Source organism: Drosophila erecta, unplaced genomic scaffold (genome assembly GCF_003286155.1).
Source record: "Drosophila erecta strain 14021-0224.00,06,07 unplaced genomic scaffold, DereRS2 tig00000092-arrow-pilon, whole genome shotgun sequence".
NCBI lineage: Eukaryota > Metazoa > Arthropoda > Insecta > Diptera > Drosophilidae > Drosophila > Drosophila erecta.
The window spans coordinates 7,579,031-7,600,805 of record NW_020825207.1 but is presented as its reverse complement, the minus strand read 5'-3'; the positions used below and the strand labels follow the sequence as shown (position 1 = coordinate 7,600,805).

At 44.1% G+C, this 21,775-nt stretch overlaps 4 protein-coding genes across 8 annotated transcripts in view; 3 read left to right on the top strand and 1 right to left on the bottom strand.

Annotated features, from left to right (window-relative positions):
- LOC6549129 (transcription factor collier) overlaps window positions 1–9,143 on the top strand; it is a 34,691-nt gene extending 25,548 nt beyond the window's left edge. The window contains 6 exon segments of the mRNA XM_015156892.2: window positions 5,345–5,426; window positions 5,486–5,666; window positions 5,849–6,130; window positions 6,199–6,346; window positions 6,411–6,700; window positions 7,783–9,143. Of these exon segments, the coding sequence (XP_015012378.2) occupies window positions 5,345–5,426; window positions 5,486–5,666; window positions 5,849–6,130; window positions 6,199–6,346; window positions 6,411–6,700; window positions 7,783–7,871 (1,072 nt within the window). The 3' untranslated portion in view covers window positions 7,872–9,143.
- A 185-nt stretch (window positions 9,144–9,328) lies between these two features.
- LOC6549130 lies at window positions 9,329–11,287 on the bottom strand. 3 transcript variants are annotated; one of them, XM_001975549.3, is made up of 2 exons: window positions 10,933–11,287; window positions 9,329–9,983 (listed from the first exon to the last, which is right to left on the bottom strand). In XM_001975549.3, the coding sequence occupies exons 1-2, from the start codon at window positions 11,174–11,176 to the stop codon at window positions 9,376–9,378; spliced, it is 852 nt and encodes a 283-aa protein (XP_001975585.1). In that variant the 5' UTR covers window positions 11,177–11,287; the 3' UTR covers window positions 9,329–9,375. The 3 variants fall into 3 exon arrangements, with proteins under 3 accessions (XP_001975585.1, XP_015011675.1, XP_026835769.1); XM_015156189.2 differs by lacking the exon at window positions 10,933–11,287 and adding an exon at window positions 10,158–10,840; XM_026979968.1 differs by lacking the exon at window positions 10,933–11,287 and adding an exon at window positions 10,158–10,551 and having other exon boundaries at window positions 9,329–10,034.
- Window positions 11,288–12,213: 926 nt separating this feature from the next.
- LOC113564244 lies at window positions 12,214–13,030 on the top strand. Its single transcript, XM_026979969.1, has 2 exons — window positions 12,214–12,265; window positions 12,341–13,030. The coding sequence occupies exons 1-2, from the start codon at window positions 12,226–12,228 to the stop codon at window positions 12,616–12,618; spliced, it is 318 nt and encodes a 105-aa protein (XP_026835770.1). The 5' UTR covers window positions 12,214–12,225; the 3' UTR covers window positions 12,619–13,030.
- A 188-nt stretch (window positions 13,031–13,218) lies between these two features.
- Window positions 13,219–21,595, top strand: LOC6549132 (sprouty-related, EVH1 domain-containing protein 1). 3 transcript variants are annotated; one of them, XM_026980375.1, is made up of 6 exons: window positions 13,219–13,420; window positions 14,362–14,727; window positions 18,597–18,774; window positions 18,843–19,011; window positions 19,810–19,899; window positions 19,968–21,595. In XM_026980375.1, exons 2-6 carry the CDS (start codon window positions 14,708–14,710, stop codon window positions 20,723–20,725), a joined length of 1,215 nt encoding a protein of 404 aa, XP_026836176.1. In that variant the 5' UTR covers window positions 13,219–13,420; window positions 14,362–14,707; the 3' UTR covers window positions 20,726–21,595. The 3 variants fall into 3 exon arrangements, with proteins under 3 accessions (XP_026836176.1, XP_001975587.3, XP_026836177.1); XM_001975551.3 differs by having other exon boundaries at window positions 19,744–19,899; XM_026980376.1 differs by lacking the exons at window positions 13,219–13,420; window positions 14,362–14,727; window positions 18,597–18,774; window positions 18,843–19,011 and adding an exon at window positions 19,023–19,406 and having other exon boundaries at window positions 19,744–19,899; window positions 19,968–20,736.
- The last annotated feature ends 180 nt before the right edge of the window (window positions 21,596–21,775 follow it).

The following is a 21,775-nucleotide window of genomic DNA, read 5'->3' as shown; positions in this document are numbered from 1 at the left end:
TTAAGGATAACAAATTAAATACTCAGATACTTTGACAATGTAAACCAAAATAAAATGATGTTCTTAAGCGAGTATTCCATAGATACCCATTTTCATAACCCTAGCTGTGCTGCGTGAGGTGAGCCAATGTTTTGGGCCATTCATTGCATGCCTTGATAATCGCACTCGCGCTAAAACGATGACAAAACTGCTGCTAGTTGTTGGCCACAGTTTTTAATTTTCTAAATGCATTCCAGCCACCTGGACGGGCTGGTTGTCGTGTCCTGCCGCCCAAGAGGAGGTGGTCACACGGAGGGAAAACGAGAAGTCCTGGCTGCCAGTTGGCCTGCTCAAATATTCAAAGCGAGGCAAACACACAAAATGTGAAAAAGAGACGATTTTGACGGCATTTGCGGTCAGCTATCGACAGTACGCCCATGAAATATTGGGCAGACATACTGCGCAGACAGCCGTAGTGTGAGGAACCATAGCAGTTAATTATCGATAAAGATGCGGGGAGCAACGCATATTTCTGGCTTTTTATTGCAGCCACTTGTACCCGATAAAAAATAGAACAAAAATTATGAAAGAGCAGCGCGTTTGGGGTATTATTTTCAAAGACTGACGATTATCTTTGAAGTGGAAACAATTGAGTTTGCGTTCGAATTTGAGGTGTGCGAACTGCATTTGATGTGCACCTCGTAAATCAATGGATTTGTAGATGTGGCATGCGAATTGAGTTTTTGCATTTCAAAGAACTCTAGCTACGCCGCATTTGCATATTTGTAGTAGACTGTCTATTGAAATTGAATTATTAATGCAAATTTCGAACGCTTTGCACTGCTCCCCACTTCAAATTGGCACTCGCCTTTTTGGCAGGCTGAATTTAGGTTTGCTCCTGGGAACTGTAGTTTATTAAATCATAAATAGGTAAATTCAAAAGCTAGCTAGCTTTGCCATTGAAATAATAGAACATTTCTACAGTGTGATGAATATATAGATGAATAAGCTGGTCTTTATTAGTTAAGACAATTGCGACATTGATCAATGCACACTTTTCGGCACTCTGTTAACCCTTTAAATAGCCGAACCCATTCCCTGAGGTTAACCAATGAATTAACCAAGCAACGTCTAATGTGCATAATTGAAATGGCCCTCATGACACCGGAATGTGGATTAAAAATGCACAGATGCGAACTATACTCGTATCCACATTGTCTTTGTGCCGGCTCATCATCTTGGGATAAACTCATCTATTAGTTGGTGTTTGTCTGTGCGATTCTGTTAGCCATTTCCTCGGCCATTTACCCCTGTTGCATAATTAATGGCATTAAAAGCGTTAACTGACAGTCAACACACTCCGGCACACACATGCCAAAATAGTTGGCATAATTCGGGCATTTCAATGAGGTCGATAATTTGATGGTTCGGTGGAGAGCAAAGGGATAAGGTCATACACGTACACACACATGTCGTCGTCTCAGATACATTTGTATCTTTTTGTGGCCATTCTATCTGCGTCTGATGCCAGCTACTTTTATCGTCGTCTGATATCTAACCTCGCAGTGCGTGCGTGTGTGTGTGTGTGTGTGTGTACAAAAATAATCAGTTTATAGATGAAGAAATCCCAAGAACAACAAGCCACCAGCTCTCCCCAAAAAAAGGAAAACAAGACCATTCGGAAGGTATTTCCCCGGTCCCAGCGGCATGACTTTCGGTCCCAAAGCAACCCCAAAAATATATGTATATATATATACATATTTAGACATACGTACATATATCTGTTGTTATGTGTATACTCGGGCTGTTAAAAGCTCACTCAAATCCATAAGATGCACTCAAAGTATCTGGCACTCACTTTCGCTCTCTGTTTTTCCGCGGAGAGAAAGCCTCCTCACACGCACCAAGTGAAAGTGTTTTCAACAAGTTCTCTTCCGGCAAAAAGGATAAGCGTATCCTGCAGACGGCACGCAGCCCGTAAAGTTCGCCATCCCCCGCACAAAAAAGTCTATTATAATACAAAGGAGCCCAAAAGATATAGAAGAAAAAGCCATGAACTTCAGAACGAAACTTGGGGGTTGGGAGGAGTGGTGGAATGGTGGCCAGGAATCGCAGTCGAAATCCTTGGGCGGCTTGTGCTGCTTGGTCCTGCGAAGCGTGGAGCGTTAAGCCGAGAAGGAGCATAAATAAATAAAGCCCAAGCAACAATAGAAGCCCAAAATGGTGACTTCATCCTTGTCGACGGCCATGTTTTCGTGACGCTCTCGCTTTTTGTATTGTGTACAATTTCGGTGGAGAAAATGCCAAAAGGCATAGAAATGGCGCGAAAGTAAGTTTTCGCATTACTTTTCAGGCCTCCCACTCCAGCCGACTGCCATTGCCCTGCCATAGTCATTGGGTTTATGCGACAATAAAGTTGAACATTTTTGAATATTATCGTTAGTGAAAAATTAGAGACAAGTTGCCCCCGGGCAGCCCCACCATTCACCACCATTCACCATCTCACCTGAGATCCTTTTCTGGTTTGGCGTGCGCCAAAAACGCTCTCGGCTCCTCACGACCACTGTTCACGCCATGACCAGATAATATCAGCGGGAAAACTGGGTGTTTTGGGTGTTGGGTTTGGCGGCTTGGATGGGCGGGATGGGGGAGGAGCCTCCTGGCAAAGCGATTTATGTCCTTTTGAAATTCATCATTAAATTTGTGTGCTGTTTGGCGATGCAAAGATAATGCCACAATTTGTTGTTCGCACTCTTGTTGCTTCGCAAATTTACACTTAATCGCCGGCGCTCCTTGCAGCCATAAACAGCACGAAACTTTCGCTTTTCGATAAAGATACTGGGAATTTATTTCAATTTACTGTGCCTCAGATGGCCTGGATAAAGGTGAAAGGCTTAAGCTTAGAGCTGGTGCTTACAATATTATACTATCAGCTTAAAAGGTAATATTTTTATATAAGTTGCACCCTGAAAATCCAATTTTTAAAGATAGAGTTGGACTATCTTCGGTTCGGTGGCATTTTCAGCCAATGGGACACAAACATTGAAGGACATTCCGAACAGCTAAAAAAGAAATCTCCGTCCAATCGCAGAGGAACACCGCCAAGTCGCAATCCCCTCGCCCAAATATGAATGACCAATTATGCACTTCGTTGGCGCTACGTGCCCGACCTGCCAATTTGGCCCATCGAAAACGCCAAGCGGAGGTGGCCCGATGTCATGTGCGAACATTTGATGATGCGTAGCTTTTCATTAAATGAAAATTTCGCGTTGCTGGCAAAACAAGAGGACAAAGAAGAGGCCAAAGGCGCCAACTTTGTTGGCCAAGTAGAAGACCAAGATGGGAGACACTTTGATTTATTGACGGGACGCGGCTGGAATTTTTAATTGCCACCAAGTGGGTGGTGGTGGTCTATGGTTGGTTGCTTTACGCGGGGAAAAATCCTTGAATTGGTCAGGACTTGTGTGCTCGGCTAGATTTCCCCAAATGCAATATCGCCGCCTTGAAGACATAGACATATGCAAATGGGGGGTAGGAGAGGCCCCGTGAATTTATGTGTCCTGTCAGGATATTTTGAAAACATTGTAATTCAAGCAAGGCGCAGGGCAGGATGCTTCCGAGAAAGTCAATTAGCTGCCCATAAAAATGCAGGCTGGCCTCGAAGTGATGATGGCTCTGGTGTCTCGGGGATGAAGTCATCGCCGGCAAGTGAAATCATTATCCTGGAGGATCCCCGTCCTTAGCCACTCGATACGTATTCAAATTTCAAACTGCAGTTGCATCTGTGAGTTTCCACGTTCGTTGCCGCACCGTAATTCGATATTGTATCTGACAGATACACGGCTCTCAATTCTCGGAGGATGGCGCACTGGATTGCTTGTGTTAATGATGATGAGCCCGCTCCGAGGTTCTTTTTTTTCCGTAATGGATAACATCCATCCACTCACATCTGTTTTTTCTTCGCAAAGTCCAAGTTCACAGGCATACTCGATAAGCCCCACACTTGGCTTTTAATGCTGAATACACAAGTAAGATAATATAAGTTTAGTTTAGTGAGCCGAAGTTTGTATGCCCTCGTAATTGAAAGATAAATAGAATAAATATTCTTAAATTTACTGGCACCTGTTAGGCATACACTTAACTTAAACATACTTAAAAAATAAACAATTATCTAGTCTTTTTCGAGGTCTCTTCACTTCATCTACACTTACTGCAATTTTAAAACCCATTTTAAGGGTATAAGTTTCACGCATAAAGCTATTGTTTGTACACACTTTGTGATTTGGACTTATTGGATACTACTCACTGGTTTAGTTTTATCAGTTTTAATTGAAATTATTCCTTTTAGTGTTTATCTCGAATGCCACTTTCTTATCGCCCGAGTAGAGATTTATGTGCTTAGGAAATTCACTGGCAAGAGCTATTTGGGCCGATGTTTTTATAGGGAAACCGATGGAATCAAAGAACCAAAGTGTCGGACGTATAAACAAATTTGCGACACTCCCATCGGACAAGGACATATGCAGATGCCACCCGCTGGCCAGAGATCAACCCTCCAGCTCCCTGCTAATTTGTTCAATTTGTCGAGTGGGAAACAACGGGGAAAAAATATGATGAAAATTGCCGGCACAATGCCGCTTTTCCCGTTTCCCCCGCTGATCGGAAAGGGAAATATTATTTCAGCAAATAAAAAGCTGGCAGGGGGATTCAGATAGGGCGTATCATGTCGCCGGCGGATGCATAAAAGTATTTCAGCATTTAAATGCACCGCACACGGGTGTCAGTTTCCATTGGATTGGGTTCGAGTTTCGAGTCGGATTGGATTCGACTGCGCTAACTGGCTCGCATCCTGGCCGCAGGACATTCGCCGGCTGTCACCCCACTTATCGCAAGGGCACTCACTACCGCCTCGGGCCAAACATCTGGCCAGAAAAGTCCAGGCAAACTGGAACAAGTGGCACTACTGGCAGCAAAAAGGCGCAACCCGTCATTAGCGGCTCGTAAAGTCGCCTTCGTGGACGAGCATCGCGAACATCGTAAAGACTCTTAATTGAAGCTGGCATAAATCCACAACTGATTGATAATTGCCAGCAGAATGGGAAAACGAGCCCTATACCGTTTATGGTCCTACATTCTGCCCCTTACGAATTGAGTAATGCTTATTAAGGCCTTATAGGTCTTTGCATACTAACAAACAAAATATTTAGACCTTGCTTTAAATCAGATACTGGAAAACTGCACTAAAGCTAGGGAATATGGTAGCTTTAATTCATCTTTTGTGAGGTTTTGGACCTTAGAAATTGCAGTCAAATTGATTCCTTAAGTATGCAATCCAGTAAATATTTGAATCCACCATTTCTTACAGCTTCTTCCTGAAGTTCTTCTTGAAGTGCAATCAAAACTGTCTGAAGAACGCCGGCAACCCGCGGGATATGCGCCGATTTCAGGTGAGTGCCTGATGCTTCCACACCGATCCAGATATTAATTGAGAATCTCCTAATGCCAGGTGGTAATCTCTACGCAGGTGGCCGTGGATGGACCACTACTGGCCATCTCCGACAACATGTTCGTGCACAACAACTCGAAGCACGGGCGGAGGGCCAAGCGGCTGGACACCACGGAAGGTACAGGCAACACATCCCTGTCCATTTCCGGTCACCCCCTAGCGCCCGACAGTACCTACGATGGTCCGTAGCAAAATTCCAATTATTCCGACCAATTTTTCGTTTTACGTAGATCCAAGAAATCCCCACGAACCCCAAAGAACCCCAATTTTTCGTTTTTTTCGTAGCAATTGGCAATTCCGAAGCGTTCAAAACGGTTAGATATATATTCAATTAACCCATCCATATGTGGAATCCACTTCCAGGTCTCTACCCACCGCTGCCAGTGGCCACGCCGTGCATCAAGGCGATCTCGCCCAGCGAAGGCTGGACAACCGGTGGCGCCACCGTGATCATAGTGGGCGACAACTTCTTCGATGGACTGCAGGTTGTGTTCGGGACCATGCTGGTCTGGAGCGAGCTGATCACCTCGCATGCGATCCGGGTGCAGACACCGCCGAGACACATTCCCGGCGTGGTGGAGGTGACGCTTTCCTACAAGAGCAAACAGTTCTGCAAGGGATCACCCGGCCGCTTCGTCTATGTCTGTAAGTGATTGCAGCTATATGATTGCCCGGCTCTTCTCCATATCTAACCTTTTGATTAACGCTTTAAGCAGCTCTCAACGAACCCACAATCGACTACGGTTTCCAGCGCCTGCAGAAGCTCATTCCCCGGCATCCCGGCGATCCCGAGAAGCTCCAGAAGGAGATAATCCTCAAGAGGGCCGCCGATCTGGTCGAGGCACTGTACTCTATGCCCAGGTAAGAGCATTGCTATCAGCCCAGTTACGCGGCGGAAACTAATATCCAACCCGTGTTGCAGCAGATCACCGGGCGGCTCGACGGGCTTCAATTCCTATGCAGGCCAACTGGCGGTCAGTGTCCAGGATGGTTCCGGCCAGTGGACCGAGGACGACTACCAGCGTGCCCAGTCGAGCAGCGTGAGTCCACGTGGCGGCTACTGCAGCAGCGCCTCCACGCCGCACAGCTCGGGAGGATCCTACGGCGCCACGGCGGCCAGTGCAGCGGTGGCGGCCACGGCCAATGGCTATGCGCCTGCACCCAACATGGGCACACTCTCCTCGTCGCCCGGCAGCGTCTTCAACTCCACGTCAAGTAAGTTTCTCCATCCTTGGCATGAAGAGTCCTGCATTCATTTGTGTTAATAAGAGAGACATTATATAGAATGGATTTATCCAGAAGAATCTGAAAAGCCTTTGAAGCCTTTGAATCTCATGTTCCCATCATTAATCTAACCCCTGTCTCAGAAAGCCCTGAATTCGTTTACCATCTTCAGTTGATTTTGGCTTCTGTTTGTATAACTCTCACATGAATACCGCCCCCACATAAACTGAGAAACCTGTCTCGCCTCCACATCCCGAATCTTCCCCATTGCCCCCTCCAATTCCCCAAAACCCAAACCCGAACAAAGTGAACAAAGTATGCTCAGCAAAGTGCATTTTCGCCATTAATTCCAACAGTGTCCGCCGTGTCGTCGACGTGGCACCAGGCGTTCGTGCAGCACCACCACGCGGCAACTGCCCACCCGCACCACCACTACCCACATCCCCACCAGCCGTGGCACAATCCGGCCGTGTCAGCAGCCACGGCGGCGGCCGTTTAAGCGTTTCCCGGACTCCCCATGCCAGCCAGATGGAGCTGAACGGAGGATGAAGATGAGGATGAGGATGATGTACCAGGTTGAGCCGGACTTTGGGGCCGAGTAACGACATTTTGTTGAAATTAAATGCCACACGCCCAACACCACCCACCACCAACCACCCAGCACCCACCACCCACCATACAAGTCCAAACGAAAAACGCACACACATGGCCAGACGCCATCTATCAATCCGAAACTGCAAGGACGCCCACAATTGGCCCACAGTGTGTCCACAGTGTGTGGGCCCATGGGTGTGTGGATGGGGCTGCTGAAGCAAATCTGAGCATTCAAAACACTTCTCCACCATCAACAAAACACCACAGACAACACACGATTAACGGTATTTATAATTTCCATTATCCTTAAGACTCTAAATCGATCAAAAACGACCCCCACTTTGGTAGACTTCTGTTGAATTTCCTCTTTTCTAGCAATAAAAGCGCTAAAAGTGCTAGTCCCTATAACTGAAATGCACTATATGCTCCCGTAAAACATGCCCATTAATTGAATATTTTAAATGTTAAACTATTTGCAGGGGTCAGCAGCCTGAGCTTCAATCCCTTCGCCCTGCCCACCTGCAATACACAGGGCTATAGCACCCAACTGGTGACGTCAACCAAATAATATTACTACTAAATGAGGCTATTGGCAGGCCCGAAATCCACAAGTCTCCCCCAGGAGTCGCAGATACCACGCCAATCACAAGAAGCTTGAAAGTGCAATAAACAAATGAAAATGGTTCCAAAATTCAAAACTCTATTGATATAGTTGTACATTTTTTGATTGAATCCCGTTTATAACTTATTTTGAATATGCCTCGGTACTAGATTTATAAACATACGCATAGAATACCATATCAAAGTAAACGAAAACATATGAGAGAGGGGAAGGCATATCATGCAAGGGGCTCAAGAACCCGGAAGTTAAGATCGGGCAAAAATAGTTCTAAAATAGCTTGATAAAATACATTTTGTAAATATTTATCTCAAAGTATAAAAAACTTAATAATAATCGGAACTGTGAATAGATGAAATTATACAAAATATATACCCATGATGATCAATTCTAATACGAATCAAGATATACCAAAACAGATACAATTTGAAAGAACTTTTGGACATAACTAAATGCTTGTATACGATACTTTCTTGGATTAATATCGAAAATAATGAAGAAAAAAGTCTTGGATATACACTCTGCCAGTCGAGAGAACCGAAATCAAAATGTTATATACCTACATAGATATACAAGCCAGATTTGCAGCATATCTAAGCGTAATATTACAACAAATTTATACCAAACTTTTGGCAAACATATCGTGCACTTAGTCCTAATATCCACCTAAAGCGAACCCGAACACATCACTACTCGAACATATTTGTATAATGCCCTTCATATCCACAATTCGAAATTCTCTATCAACATCAACACCAAATCATCATTAGGCATACATTCACACATTTCGCTATTCAAGTCAGTGTTTGATAAACTACCGATTTGTTGACTAGAATCTAAGCCTAGCATACACTGGGAAATGATATCTGGGGGTGCATATACTATATATATATACATACGTAGGCTTAAGTTTATTGTTTATTGCTCGATTTGTAGGAGTTTTACTGTAATTTGTATTCGTATTGTATGATAATGTACGCTTGCACTCCTAGATCTACAAAAAATTGACAAAAAACGAAATGGTTGGCTTCGCAATTGGGAAGCAGCCAATACAAGCATATCTATAAGAATCGCATAAACAGCAGAACTTAGCCGCAAAATCGATTTGTAAATTACAATACAATAATTTATAATAACAATCTAGCAACGCTCTCTGTTTTGTAAATCTTAACAAGTTATTTAAATAAAATTTATTTAAAATAAACGTAATACGCCATGAAACCGCCGTTTTTCTTGTTTCGTCGTAATGCTTTATTTAGTTTTAAGTAAAAGTTTATTGGGAAATATAATTGAATAATCAAATTATTTGCACTTGATTAAAGAGCATAAATTAAATGAATACATAACATATGTATAATTATAAACCTAGTTTACGACATGCAAAGATGCCCTGTTGTTTATGCTTCGTTCCTCTTTTTCTTATTCCTCTGGGTAAGCGTATATAATGGAGCGCCTACTCATCCTTGGCGGGCGCCGAGTCCTCACTCTCCTTGAATAGTATCTCCTGGATCTTGGACCGCACGTACATCTTTCGACTGAGCGAAAGATGGCGCATAACAGGCACCAAGCTAAGAGCAAAATAGTAGTCGTCGTCCTTGTTGAGCTCCTCTTGATTCTGCTGAATGATGTAGCTGAGCTGTTCGCTGACGGTGGTCAACCGATCGATGGACGTCTCCAGGTTGTTCTTCAGCTGCTTGGCCGAGCTGTTGCTGGAGGACGTGGAGGCCACCACAGTGGCCTGTGCCCCCGAACCCACAGCGCTGGGCCTGCTGCTTCCACCGACGGATGAAGTCGAATGAGTAAGCACGGTCACCTGCTTTTCGGGCTGATCCAGCCCATCGTCCTCCATCACGTGTATGGGGCTGTAGCACAGTGGATCCTCACTGTATATGATGTCCTTGATGTCCTCGCTGATCTCATCGTTCTGCTCGTACTCCTCCCACTTTTGAGGCAGTGCACCCGCCTCGCCCAGATAATTGGCAACGTTCGACTCAATCTTCGGCTTGGCCACACGCAGCGGCTCCCTCAGCGTCTTGGCCTTGGTAATCCGCACAGTTTTGTCTGCAATGCAAAGGATGGCACCGATGGTCAATACGATACATATTGGTACAGCTGCCGGATAATAACAAAAATATCATCACCCAGAGATGGACGCCCGCGATAGTTTCCCGCCGACCCCAGGGGTCGATAGCCCGCCATAAGAACTTCGTGGACAGTTGCGCTCGCGGGGATTACCTTTCTTGATGATCGGGATCATGCGGGCCTGGGGACGCTGCTGCACTGGACTGACCAGGACCTCGTCCCTGTGCTTGTGCCGCAGATGCGTCCACAAATTGGTCGTATTGTTGCCCTTCAAATTGCTTGCCATGCCACCACGCGATATATTGTTGCCGCAGTAACGGCATATCGCAAAGTTTTCGCACTCCTCGTTAATATCGTAGTGCTGCCACACATTGCTAACGCGACCCTTGGGCATTTTCAATCTTTTTCTTTAGGTATTTAGTACGCAAAAAACGATTTTTCTTCACAAAATTATTTTTTTGCGATATTAGCGTTGCTGTCGCCAGTGTTGTCAAGTGTTCGCTGTTGCAGTGTTGCAAAACGCCCGCATGTAAGAGTGAAAACAAAGGCAACGCACAAAAAAAGGTGAAAAACCAAAGTAAAAGAATGTTTTCATATCTTTCAACAGCGCAAAATCCTTACTAAATAATAATAATTTTTAGAACTTTTTTTGCATAACTTTTTACAAGCAAAACCACTGGTTGGGGGAAATTTAGTACCTATCCTGCACTACATTGATAGTTGTTTTTTTCAGAGGGTTTATTGCCTAGGTACATCTAGAATTTCTACTTTTCCCGCGCCCAAACGGAGTGGCCTTTACCGATGACCCGTGGATTTATCGCGATGGCATCGGGCACTGATCCGTGCTCGGTTTCTACGGCACGGAGCACGCGTGGCAGTGGATTTCGATTGCGAAGGGCGTGCGTGAGATTTCGGATCCCGAACTTACCGTTACTGCTGCTGGAGTGGAGACATCGGTGACGGAGCAGCGATCCGGTTCCGGTTTTCCCGCTGTAGGATAAAAGATCGCCACAGGTTTTGCAGCAGGCATACGGCTCTATGTGGTCGTCGCACTGGACGAGATTGAAAAACCTCCAGACGCAGCTTTTGGTGTTCCGGGGCTCTACGAGCTTGCAACGCTTGTCCCCGGATTTGAGTAGGCTGCGCAGCTCCGACTTCTTTTCAACATGCATCGTGGCGGATCCGTTGCTCGATTCGCTGGTAATTCGGGTTGCCAAAAAGGAAAACAAACCCAAATTATAAAATCTACACAAATACAAACTCACGAAAATTCAGTCACGCACAAAACAGTGCTGGCAAACGCGCACAAGCACGGTGCGAAAAGTTCAAGGTGCCGCGAGTTGGTCACTAATTTATTAAAAAAAAAATTATTTATTAAAACTTGGTAAGTTTAAATGGGTGTTTTGTATTTAATTTGTTTCTTATACTTTTTCTTCTTTTAGTGTAGAGCCTAAAATTGTCTTACGACTAGCGATGCCGATTTGCCATGATAATCGATAAACCCAATAGAGTTGTCCATTGTAAATAGAATCTGTAGAATCTCTTAAGATGGGTAAAGTTTCCATAGCTTCCTACAGCCGGGAGTAAATCAAGGCCCAGCTGCACTCCGGAGTCCTGCGATTCAGCAAGAAGCGCATTCGTCTGGAACGCCTTCTCCAGGATCGAGGACCAACACGGAAACGCCATCCCGACGATTGTGATGTGTCGGATTTGCAGCAGCTTGATGAAATTTCATGGATGCACTTCACACATGGAGCGGCACAAGTGCTACAGGACCAAAGTCCTAAGTCCGAACACAGAGGACCCCCTGGGTCCTCCTGCGAGGATCAAGAATTCAGGCGGTTTCAGTGCGGACAAGGCAACCGATAAGGTAACCCAGGCGGTGATGGAGTGGTGCTTCGCCAACTGCCGTCCCTTCAACATTGTCAAAGATTCGGGGCTCCAGAAACTAATCTCCACTCTTCTGGAAATCGGTTCCGAGTACGGACGCAATGTCTGTGTCGAGGAACTGCTCCCTGAACCCGGAGTCAGAGTGAGACCCGGAGTGAGACGCCTTGAGCGTCGACACCTTCTAGGAACAGAAATTTAAGCAGGCGCGCTCCGAGATGTCCCGCATCCGCGTGAATGGTTATAGCATTGCCATCGCCGAGGAAAAGCACGCCAGTGCTGACTCTCCAGCACTGCGCACTATGTCCTGGAGGGTCGCAAGTGCACCCAGTTGATGGGCCTCATCAATGTACCCAGAAACAAGTCATCCACAGGTTAGTATTATAGCCTTCATCATGCATTTGCCTTTTATAATCATTATTATCATTATAATCTTTATATAATTTTAGACAAGTACGTCCTGAAGCTGATTGAGGGAGTGCTTCAGGTTTTGTTCAATGACAACTGCGAGCTGAGCAGTTTACTAAGGAAGGCCAAGGAATTCGTTATCCTGGGCATGATGCCCACACCCACGTCGAGGGGTCTGGTAAAGATCTTTCACATTTTGAAGTCCCTGGAGGTCAGCTGGAGTATCATTGCCAACGAGGACGAAAAGTTGATTGAGGGCGGCAAATTTACCGGACTGATGGCCATCAATAATCTTCTGGCGCATTTTGAAAAGTGCTGAAAGCGGAACGAGTCCAACCCGTCTGCAGAAATACTGCGGCGGAGAATCCAGCCATGCAATGGAAATGGATCTGAGGAGATCGTTGATGGACGACCTAGACTGCATGGTGATGCTCCACATCACCAAGTACCACATGCTGGCCCACTTCCTGTTCCCGCCTACAACCGGACGACGATCTCTTCTCGGACTTCATCGCCATGGACAGCCAGGAGGATAAGATTGTCAAAGAAATGCAAGGATACCAAGCCATTCAGATGGCCTATCACCTATAGTGATAGGTTCGACGTGCTCGAATGATGGCACTCCAATCGGGACCAGTTCCCGCTGCTTTACAGGACCAGCTGCCAGATCCTGCTGATTCCTGCCAATAATGATCCACGGTGTACGTAAAGAGAATGAGAATACAAAATACAAAAAAAAAAAAAAAAGAGAATACAAAATAAATTCCAAATTATGGAAATGTGGAATAAATGAAACAATACAAAATTGCAGTTTTAAAAAAACCGCCACAAATTGAATCCACAGAGTTGCACATCGATAATACTCATATTTTCGTTACGTTCAAGGTTGAAATATACCATGTATGTATTTAGCTTGGTATTTTTAAGGAAGTTTGAGAGCTGGCACACAGAGTATATTTATCGGATTCCTCCACGGTCACACTGTCTACTAATTTTTTCGCCGTCGCCGTCGTTTGTTTTTGGAAATGTCAATTGTTGTGAAAATATCTGCTTAATTGTTAAAAACGCCCAATCGGAAAAGCACAAATATTCGCAAAAAAATTTGCGCACAAGCAGCATAAGTAAATATCGTTAAAAGCAGTGCAAAATTAATACAACAAAATGTTACATTTTGTTGCGTCTGCTCCTACTGGTGTGTGTGTGTGACTGTGTGTGTATGTGTGTGCGCGTTGTTAAATAAATGAATTAAAAGGCAGAGCCTACACATTTTAAATGCGAAATAATGAAAAATTAGCTTATCCAGTGCTCTCTCTTTGCTCTCCCTCTCTTTTTTACTGTTTCTAAAAAGTAGTACTCCAATTTTCACACATGCATACATACGTAAGCTCAGTGAAAATGAAAAGCGAGAACAATAAGAAGAAAATATAGTTGTAAAACCGCTGCGGTTAGCAATTAAACATATCGGCTGGGAAAATCGGTGAAAAGATATAGCTGTGGTGCAGTATGTATAGGCGTATGTAAATATGAAGTATGTAAAGGCAGCAACAGCAAGCAGAGCAGCATATACACACATGGAGAAATCGCCCAAAAAACTTTCTGCGCAAGCTGCAGAGAGCGCGAGAGACAGAGAGGGAGCGACAGACGGAGAGTGGGGGAGCGAGAGAGATTGATTCGTTGTATGAATGAATTTTCGCTTTTGCAAATTTTATGTTAATATAAAAGTACTGCTCGCAGCAAATGGTAGTTCAAAACAGCTAAATAAATAAGAAAAAAACCCGATAAAGTTTACAATTTCGTATAGACAGTGTTTGAAACGCATAGAGAAAACGGAGTTGAGCCTCTCCTTCTCTCAATTTTCATCTGTTACATCTTTTGTTGCTTGGAAAAATCCGTGTATGTGTACGCGTTTGTGTGTGTGCGCCAAGTTTTCCACTGTGTTTGTCTACACGCCCACATGAAAAGCGCCGTGTTTGTGTATTTGGGGAAAAGTAAAAGTGATTCTCGATTTATTAAACGCGAAACCCGAAATTAATTATTCACCTTCGCCCACCTTCAATTTTAGTGAATGAATAGAACCCCCCCAACTCTTTGTAAAGTCCCGCCCCCCAAAATTGTGCCAAAAAAGCAAGGAAAGCAGAGATAAGACAAGAAGAAGAGTACTGGAGATCGGCGAGATACTGCAAGTCGGATAACAACAGCAAAAACAACAACGTGGGATTGGATCGCCTCAGAATTGCAACTATCTTCTGGTGTTGTTGTTGTCGCTCGATTACACTTCTCTCGTTGGAAACGTTTGTGCAGCAGCAGCTCTGAATGTCTTTATGCTTTAATCATGGTGTATTTCGCCACCAACAACAACAACACCGACACTACACGCTGCTATATTAGAATCTTTCTGATAACGAACCATGACAGAAGGACATGAAAGGTGAGTTTTGCCCACTAGGTATTTCAATATATAGATTTAGATATATAATATATAGATACATGAATCTGTAAATTTATGCAGTGAATGTCACAGTTGCAGGGAACACAACACTTTCATTCCCTTATCATCTGACCTGAAACATAATCTCTTTCAATCTAAATCAATATCTTATTTTAAACCATATGAAGGAAATTAACATTACTTTAAAATAACATTCATGGCGCCTAGGAAATTGAAATAATATTTAATATAAATTGAAAAGCTTTAAATAGAGCTGAGAACTGAATCATTACAGATTGCTGAGTTTTTAGGAAGAACGTCATATGCCGGATATATGATACATAATTGATAAGAAGAATTCCCAAATTTGTAACCATGGGAATCGTTAAATTTGTTGGCATTTTTAGTTTCATTAGTTAATGAATGATATGAAGAAATTAGGCTTATTTTAAGTTTACTTTCAAAGATATTAAGAAGTTTCGTGGGAAAAAAAACAAAAAACTAGAGGTCTTGTGATTTTAAATTAAAAATAATTTAAGTCAATATTATAATTAAGACATATCTTGTGGGTTTCCCTTTGCTCTGAATGGCTTGTATTTAATTTTAATTAAGGCAGCCCACGTAGTGACGAAGCGCGCCGCTTACACATCGGTTAGCCTGCACTCATTTGTGGCTCTTTTGCGCATTTCATGTGTAGCAATTATTTGGCATGCCTCGATTAATTGCCATCAATTGAAAGCCGATTGTTGGAAGTCAATTTCAATTTGCGAAGCGCTTTTAACTTTTCCTCAATGGACAAGCCAACAGCCAGCCAGTCGAATGAATGAAGGAAGCGTGAGTCATTTGTCTGGCCGAATTGAAGTCTCCGCATTGTCTGTCGACACTTTTAATGAATGAAATGGAACGCCCCCATGTGTGGTTTCTTTTTCCGTTCGCCTCTGGGCCCAATAATTGCCGTTGTTACGACTACTCACGTATTATTGCCTCGCGCCACTGGCGCTCTTTAAATTCTATTCGAAAATGATGTCATTTTGTGTTTGTCCGTTTGCTGTTTGTTTCGTCCGCGGTTCGTTTCGTTTATTTCTTTCAGCAAACGCCAGCCTGCGCAATAAGAACAAAAAAGCATGGCACCCAAGGTTCCAATAGTTTCATTCATGTCTTGCTCTTTATTCCGTCCTCATAATGAATTGATACGCGGCATGCCCCCACGCAAAGTCGCTTAGAGGGTGCCCACAACTATTCCTATGTGTGGAATCATTGTGATATCATTGATATCAGCGGTTTTAGTTGGCCTCAATAAGTTCAAGTGAATGCCACTGAGTTTACGAAGGAATTGGAGTTCTTAATACATATATTTTAAAAGCCTTTTTGTTGTGGAAAGGCAAATGAGCTTGTGTTTCATTTTTAAAGCGCTTTTCTTTCTTTTCTAATAGTATATTTCCACCTTTGAAGGCATAACTATCCCACTAACAAAGTAATTGCTCAATATTGTTATTTCCTTTGATAGATTTTGTGGTTTGTATTCAATTCATTGCTGTCTAGATCTTGTGATCTCGCAGACAAAATATTTGACTTATTTATGCAGGAGGTCGCTATAAAGTAGGCAATTATATTTAGTAATATATGGGGCGTGCGCTTTTTAGTTTTTTAGTAGTATTTGAATTCTATAATTCTTTTTAAATTATTTTAGGCAACGCAAAACATTTAACAAAAAATAAAAAACGATGGAAAATATTTTTGAAACCCCACTGTTGTTGTAAACAAAAGTCACCCTGTTTGCTGCGTTTCTTGCTGCAGCGGAAACAACATTCGATTTCAATTTTGCATTGTAAATTGATTGGCATGTGAGTAATGTAACGGTAAGCGGGACATCGTTACCACGCGACATTTGTGCTTGTGTGCAAATATAGGTAGGAGCGTGTGTGTGTGTGTGTTAGACAGTGGGGACCATCGAAACTATTTAAAGAGTGGCTCTGGGTGTTGAAACTTTTCGTTTTTTGTTGTACTTTGGCGTCGCCTCTCCGTCTTTTCGTGTGGGTGTGCACGAACACAGACATAGACGTACACGCACACGCAGAGCGTTCATTCATCTTTTCCTGCTGCAGCCTCCATGTGTGTGTGCCTGTGGGCGTTAGAGTGTGAGTGTGTGTGTGTGTGTGGGAGTATCCAAAGCATTCACTTGGCAACAATGTTTGGAGCATACCAAATAACTCGAAAGTTTTGTACATAATTATATGGTGTTTTAAAGTCGGGTCGTTGCTTAGTTGGTTGGACTTAGCTTGGTCCCAGATCATTTATGGGCGACAACTCCCACACGCACACACATTGGGAAAGATAACTGAAGCTCTCTCTTCATCTCTCACATCGTCTGTAACGGTATCTTTCCCACGCATGCGCTGTGGCTGGAAGTGAGAGCTTCCAAATATTGATAGACTTTTAGTTTTGGCTTGGGGCAGGCTCTTCTAGCTTTCCACAAATATATAAAAGTGTGTGTATGTTTTATGTTTGGCGGAGTTGGTAGTTTATCTACATATATATCATTTAACTTCATTTCGCTTACACCCCGGACCACAGACTCTAACTAACTGGCTGGCAACTCCAATGGAGTGAACCGTTAGCTTGGCAGCGCCTCTCTTGCTCAATGAAAACCCGTTATGCGCTATTATTATGCTCTGACCCTGGATAGTTCCGTTGGCTTCCTTTCGGTTTTCATTCACGCTGGCTCGCAAAATCCTTGACGGAGCTGACGTAGCTGAATGAAAACCATGGCGGGACCAGTCCTTGACATGTCCTAGCTTCTCGGAGGCCCGGTGACGTCGCGACAAAAATATTCATTCTGTAAAATCCAGCGAAACTAGGACAAGCATGTGTACATATAACACGCACACCGGTGCACTCACATGCACGTAAACCCCTCCCCTTAAGCACACACACACACACACAACCAAATACCCCAATTTGGCCCAGTGGAGTTTGAACTCCCTTTTTTGAGCTTTTTTCATTGAGTAACTCCCTTTTATTTGCCCGGGAAGCCTGTCCCTATTCAAGCACATTCAATTTATGCGAACCTTGTGCGCAGGTCGTCAAAAACTCTATTTTATGCTCCCCATTCATAAGGCGAGGGAAGTCCTTAGCTCTGAAGTTGCAGCTCCATTTTCAAGAATGAAACCATATATCATTTGGCACCCCCAAGTTTCACAGAATGCTACATACCGACTCCACATTGTTTAAACCCTTTTGTGAGACTATTTATTTGGGGAATGGGCATCTCAATAGACTCGGTTTGACCTCATTTTAAGATTAGATTAGATATTTTTGTTTTGCACGCCATCTATTTTCAAAGTCCTGTCTTGGTTTTTGTATTTTTAAAACGAAGAACCTCCAGATATTTTTAGTTTTCATTGGCTTTATACTTTCGCTTCAATGAATCAATTATTGCTGATGGCAGGTGCTACTTGTATCCTTGGTATGGCTTCCTTGACGCTCCCGAAAAATTGAATTAGCCAAATTAGCGACACTTGTGGGGTATCCTGTCGAGGATATACAGGCAGCTCTGGTACCTCGATGCTTCTCATTCGTTTTAAACCATTAGTACGACCAGCATGGCTACGGTTTCCTATACCAAACTTGGTTCCAAACGCAAGATAAGCAGGTGGGATTGCTACCGATTGCAATAAGTAGTTAGAATAATATCATATATTATAGGGAATATATCTAGCATGATAAGGTCATAAGAAATAGGGCTACAGAGATATTAAATTCAACCCACTTAACCCATTTAAAACTAAATACACTCGAAACTGTTTCTAATAACTGAAAATAGTATTCCCAAATAAACTAATGCAACTTACACCTTTTCCATTTCGCAGCGACTTCTTAGTAACAGTACGCGCACAGGTAATGACCAGAGACGAGAGCACCGAGGGCTGGCTTCCGCTGGCCGGGGGTGGCCTGGCCAACGTTTCGATCCGGAAGCGGGCTAGGCTATCCCCATTGGCATCGGGTCATGACTACATCATCTACGGGCAGAGGATATCCGATCAGAGCGTGAGTACAAGCATTCACTAGAACAAGATGTACAGATGTATATATGATGAATGATTTACTCCCGGCAGGTCATCTTGAGCTGTGTGATCAATCGTGATCTGAAGTATTACAAAGTAATGCCCACATTTCATCATTGGCGCGCAGGGAAGCAGCGGAATGGACTCACATTTCAAACGGCCGCCGATGCGCGAGCCTTTGACAAGGGCGTCCTGCGCGCCTACAACGAGCTGATCGATGGTAAACTCCTGCCCGAATCCCCATGGCTGATCCCAACTACCTAACTATCTAATGTACCAACTAGTTGCATGACCGGCTTGCACATCCCGTCTCTATCTCTCTGCTTTCTGTCAGCCCGCTTTAGTTGCCTTTTGATTCCTACTGCTTACCTACTTGTGCCGAAGCCACTTGCCTTTCATTCTTCCGGTTCTTCCAAGCCTCTGACTTAGTATTGCTTTCGTTTACTAATATATATAACTTTTTGTATGTCTTATGCTCTACTTTTGCCACAATATCAAACGAAAAACCAACCCAAATATCAAAAATCACCACACACAATCACATTGGAATATTGCAAATTGTTTTAAAAATCAACAAATCAACCAAACATTTAAATCTATAATTTCAATCAATTGGTAAGTGTTAAATGAGAGGCCGTACCTCTAATTAGTTTGCGTGTGCTGTTTGCTTTGAAGAGGAACATTGCGCTCGATCACTTCAAAATTCTCAGCACATATATGTGAAATAGTATAGTCTAGTCCACACTTGTAGGTCACCACGTTTCTATGAGTTCTTTTCGATTTCCTTGCTTACACTTAGCTGTTTTCTGATTTTACGCTCGTCAAAATATACTTTTCTTTCTAAACAACTTTAAACTGTTCTCTGCTTTGCGGCTTGCTGAAAACTTTGCTGTTTGCTTATATTATATTTCCAAGTTTTGATGACTATAACTCATTCATTTACCTTATCTAGGACTGGCCAAATCGAATCCAACGATAATATGCCCACCGCTGACCAAATATGATTCGGTTGGCGAAGATGATGTATTCATGACCCTGGACTTACCTGTGGAGAGCGAGAGTTTACAAAAGATCCATTCAAGCCCCGAGGGCAGCGAGAAAAGTCACAGTAAGTGTTGCTAGAATTGGGTGTGATACCAAGTGATACCAATCTACGATGCATTGCTTACCCTGCAGAGAGCGTCAGCAACAATTCCGACTCGGAGAAGCTGCCTCCGCCGCCCATTCACTACATATCCACGGACAAAACATCGGCCACCACGTCGCCGCCAGACGCACCGCCCGCTTCTGCTGCTCCATCGCCGGCAGCCGCCGGCCAGATTGCGGCCAGTGAGAACTACTCGTACGTGACGCTGACGGCGGTGCACCACGACTACAACTATCCAGTGGTGGACCAGCCTGTGGGGGCGCAGGTGCTCAATGCTCGGAGGGAGTCGATCAGTGCACTAAAGAAGCGCAACGCTCTGGAGGCGGCGCAGGCGATGGCGGCGGCTCAGACGGCGGCGGGTGGAGGAATGGCCTGTCGCGACGGGGGATCGGGAAAGCCACTGCACAAGCCAAACGTATCCGACATCCTGAAGAAGGAGACGCGCTTGCGATGCCGCTACTGCCACGAGCTGTACAGCGAGGACTTCAATAGACGGGGCGCCTGCGAATATGCCCCGGATCCCTTTCGCAGCGGCTACGAGTGCATCTCCGGGATGGGCTGTGCCCGTTGCATGATCTACCACTGCATGAGCGACGCCGAGGGCGAGACGGCCCAGCATCCGTGCGACTGCAGCGCCAGCGAGGCCGGCTGCAGCAAGCGCTGGCTGGGCCTGGCGATCCTCTCGTTGTTCGTGCCCTGCCTGTGGTGCTATCCGCCGCTCCGCGCCTGCCACTTGGCCGGCATCCACTGCGGCCTATGCGGCGGGCAGCACAAGCCGCATGTCTGACATTTGGAGGCCCGCTTGCAAGGACAGCACGATGATGACCCCAGGCCCAGAAGCGAATTCCACTACCACCACTCCGAGCAGAGCATAATGATCAGCGCCAAGCGTCCGTGGGGCGCCAAGCAAAAGCAGTCGCAGCAATCGCAGTCCCAATCGCAGCGTCATTTTTACAACTGGGAGCTGTCGCACAGCTTGGGTGCTCCCCAGCATCAGACTCCTTCGTATTTAATGCAATCAACTGGCAGGAAGGCACCACAGAACGATTACGGACGCTTGCTGTTCTAGGCTTTATCCATGATGACAGCCTGAGGACCCATTGTGGCAAACTAATTACCAAGAAGTACTGATTATTTCACCAGATCTAAGAAATCTTAAAGATATCTGAAAGTAGACAAGGAAGTTTTTCCGATAAATAGCAAGAAAACAATGTTTTCATACTGTTAAGATGAAATCGCGTAGATGAAAAGCACAGCTTTTTAAAATCAGGTGAAAGAAGAAAGTGTAAAAACCAATTCAGCTTGGAAATCAGTTCGCCTGAATGGGTCTGTGGTTCGATTTTAGTATCATTTCGGTATACTCCATTTGAATTGCCATAATTAATTGTATATACAAAAGAGCAGGAAGGATTATATATCTAATTTTAATATACTTTTAAAATTGTGACTTATGTTTAGTGCTCTCGCTTAATTATAGTTTTGTAAAAACGGGCTATTTGTTTTTATTCGTAACTGAAACAGTTTTTTTTTAAATCAAAATATTATACAATGATTGTTTAAGTTTTAGTTGTTTAGGGTTTTTGCTATTTTACACTTGCTTGTTTACAATTCGAAATTGGAGAACAGTATTAAAAGGCCGAGGCAAAGGCGAAACGAGAACTAAATATATTTAAATGCGATTTTCTCTGCGCGATTCCAATTTGTTAATCAATGTCACGCGCTCAAAACTCACACGAAAAGTTCAAACAAACGGCAACCTGATGCGCAAATGAATAATTAAATCGACACATGCAACTAGGCAGAAGAATTTGGTGGCGACACAGCTGTCAAGCCATTC

Bases quoted from the DNA above. Each gene is read 5' to 3' on its own strand.
- LOC6549132 (XM_001975551.3), top strand. From the start codon at position 14,708: ATGACAGAAGGACATGAAAG. The intron at 14,728-18,596 runs GTGAGTTTTGCC...TCCATTTCGCAG, and splicing joins ATGACAGAAGGACATGAAAG to CGACTTCTTAGTAACAGTAC. The intron at 19,900-19,967 runs GTAAGTGTTGCT...CTTACCCTGCAG, and splicing joins GGGCAGCGAGAAAAGTCACA to AGAGCGTCAGCAACAATTCC.
- LOC113564244 (XM_026979969.1), top strand. From the start codon at position 12,226: ATGGGCCTCATCAATGTACCCAGAAACAAGTCATCCACAG. The intron at 12,266-12,340 runs GTTAGTATTATA...ATATAATTTTAG, and splicing joins CAGAAACAAGTCATCCACAG to ACAAGTACGTCCTGAAGCTG.
- LOC6549130 (XM_026979968.1), bottom strand. From the start codon at position 10,398: ATGCCCAAGGGTCGCGTTAGCAATGTGTGGCAGCACTACGATATTAAC. The intron at 10,035-10,157 runs GTAATCCCCGCG...ATTATCCGGCAG, and splicing joins GATCCCGATCATCAAGAAAG to CTGTACCAATATGTATCGTA.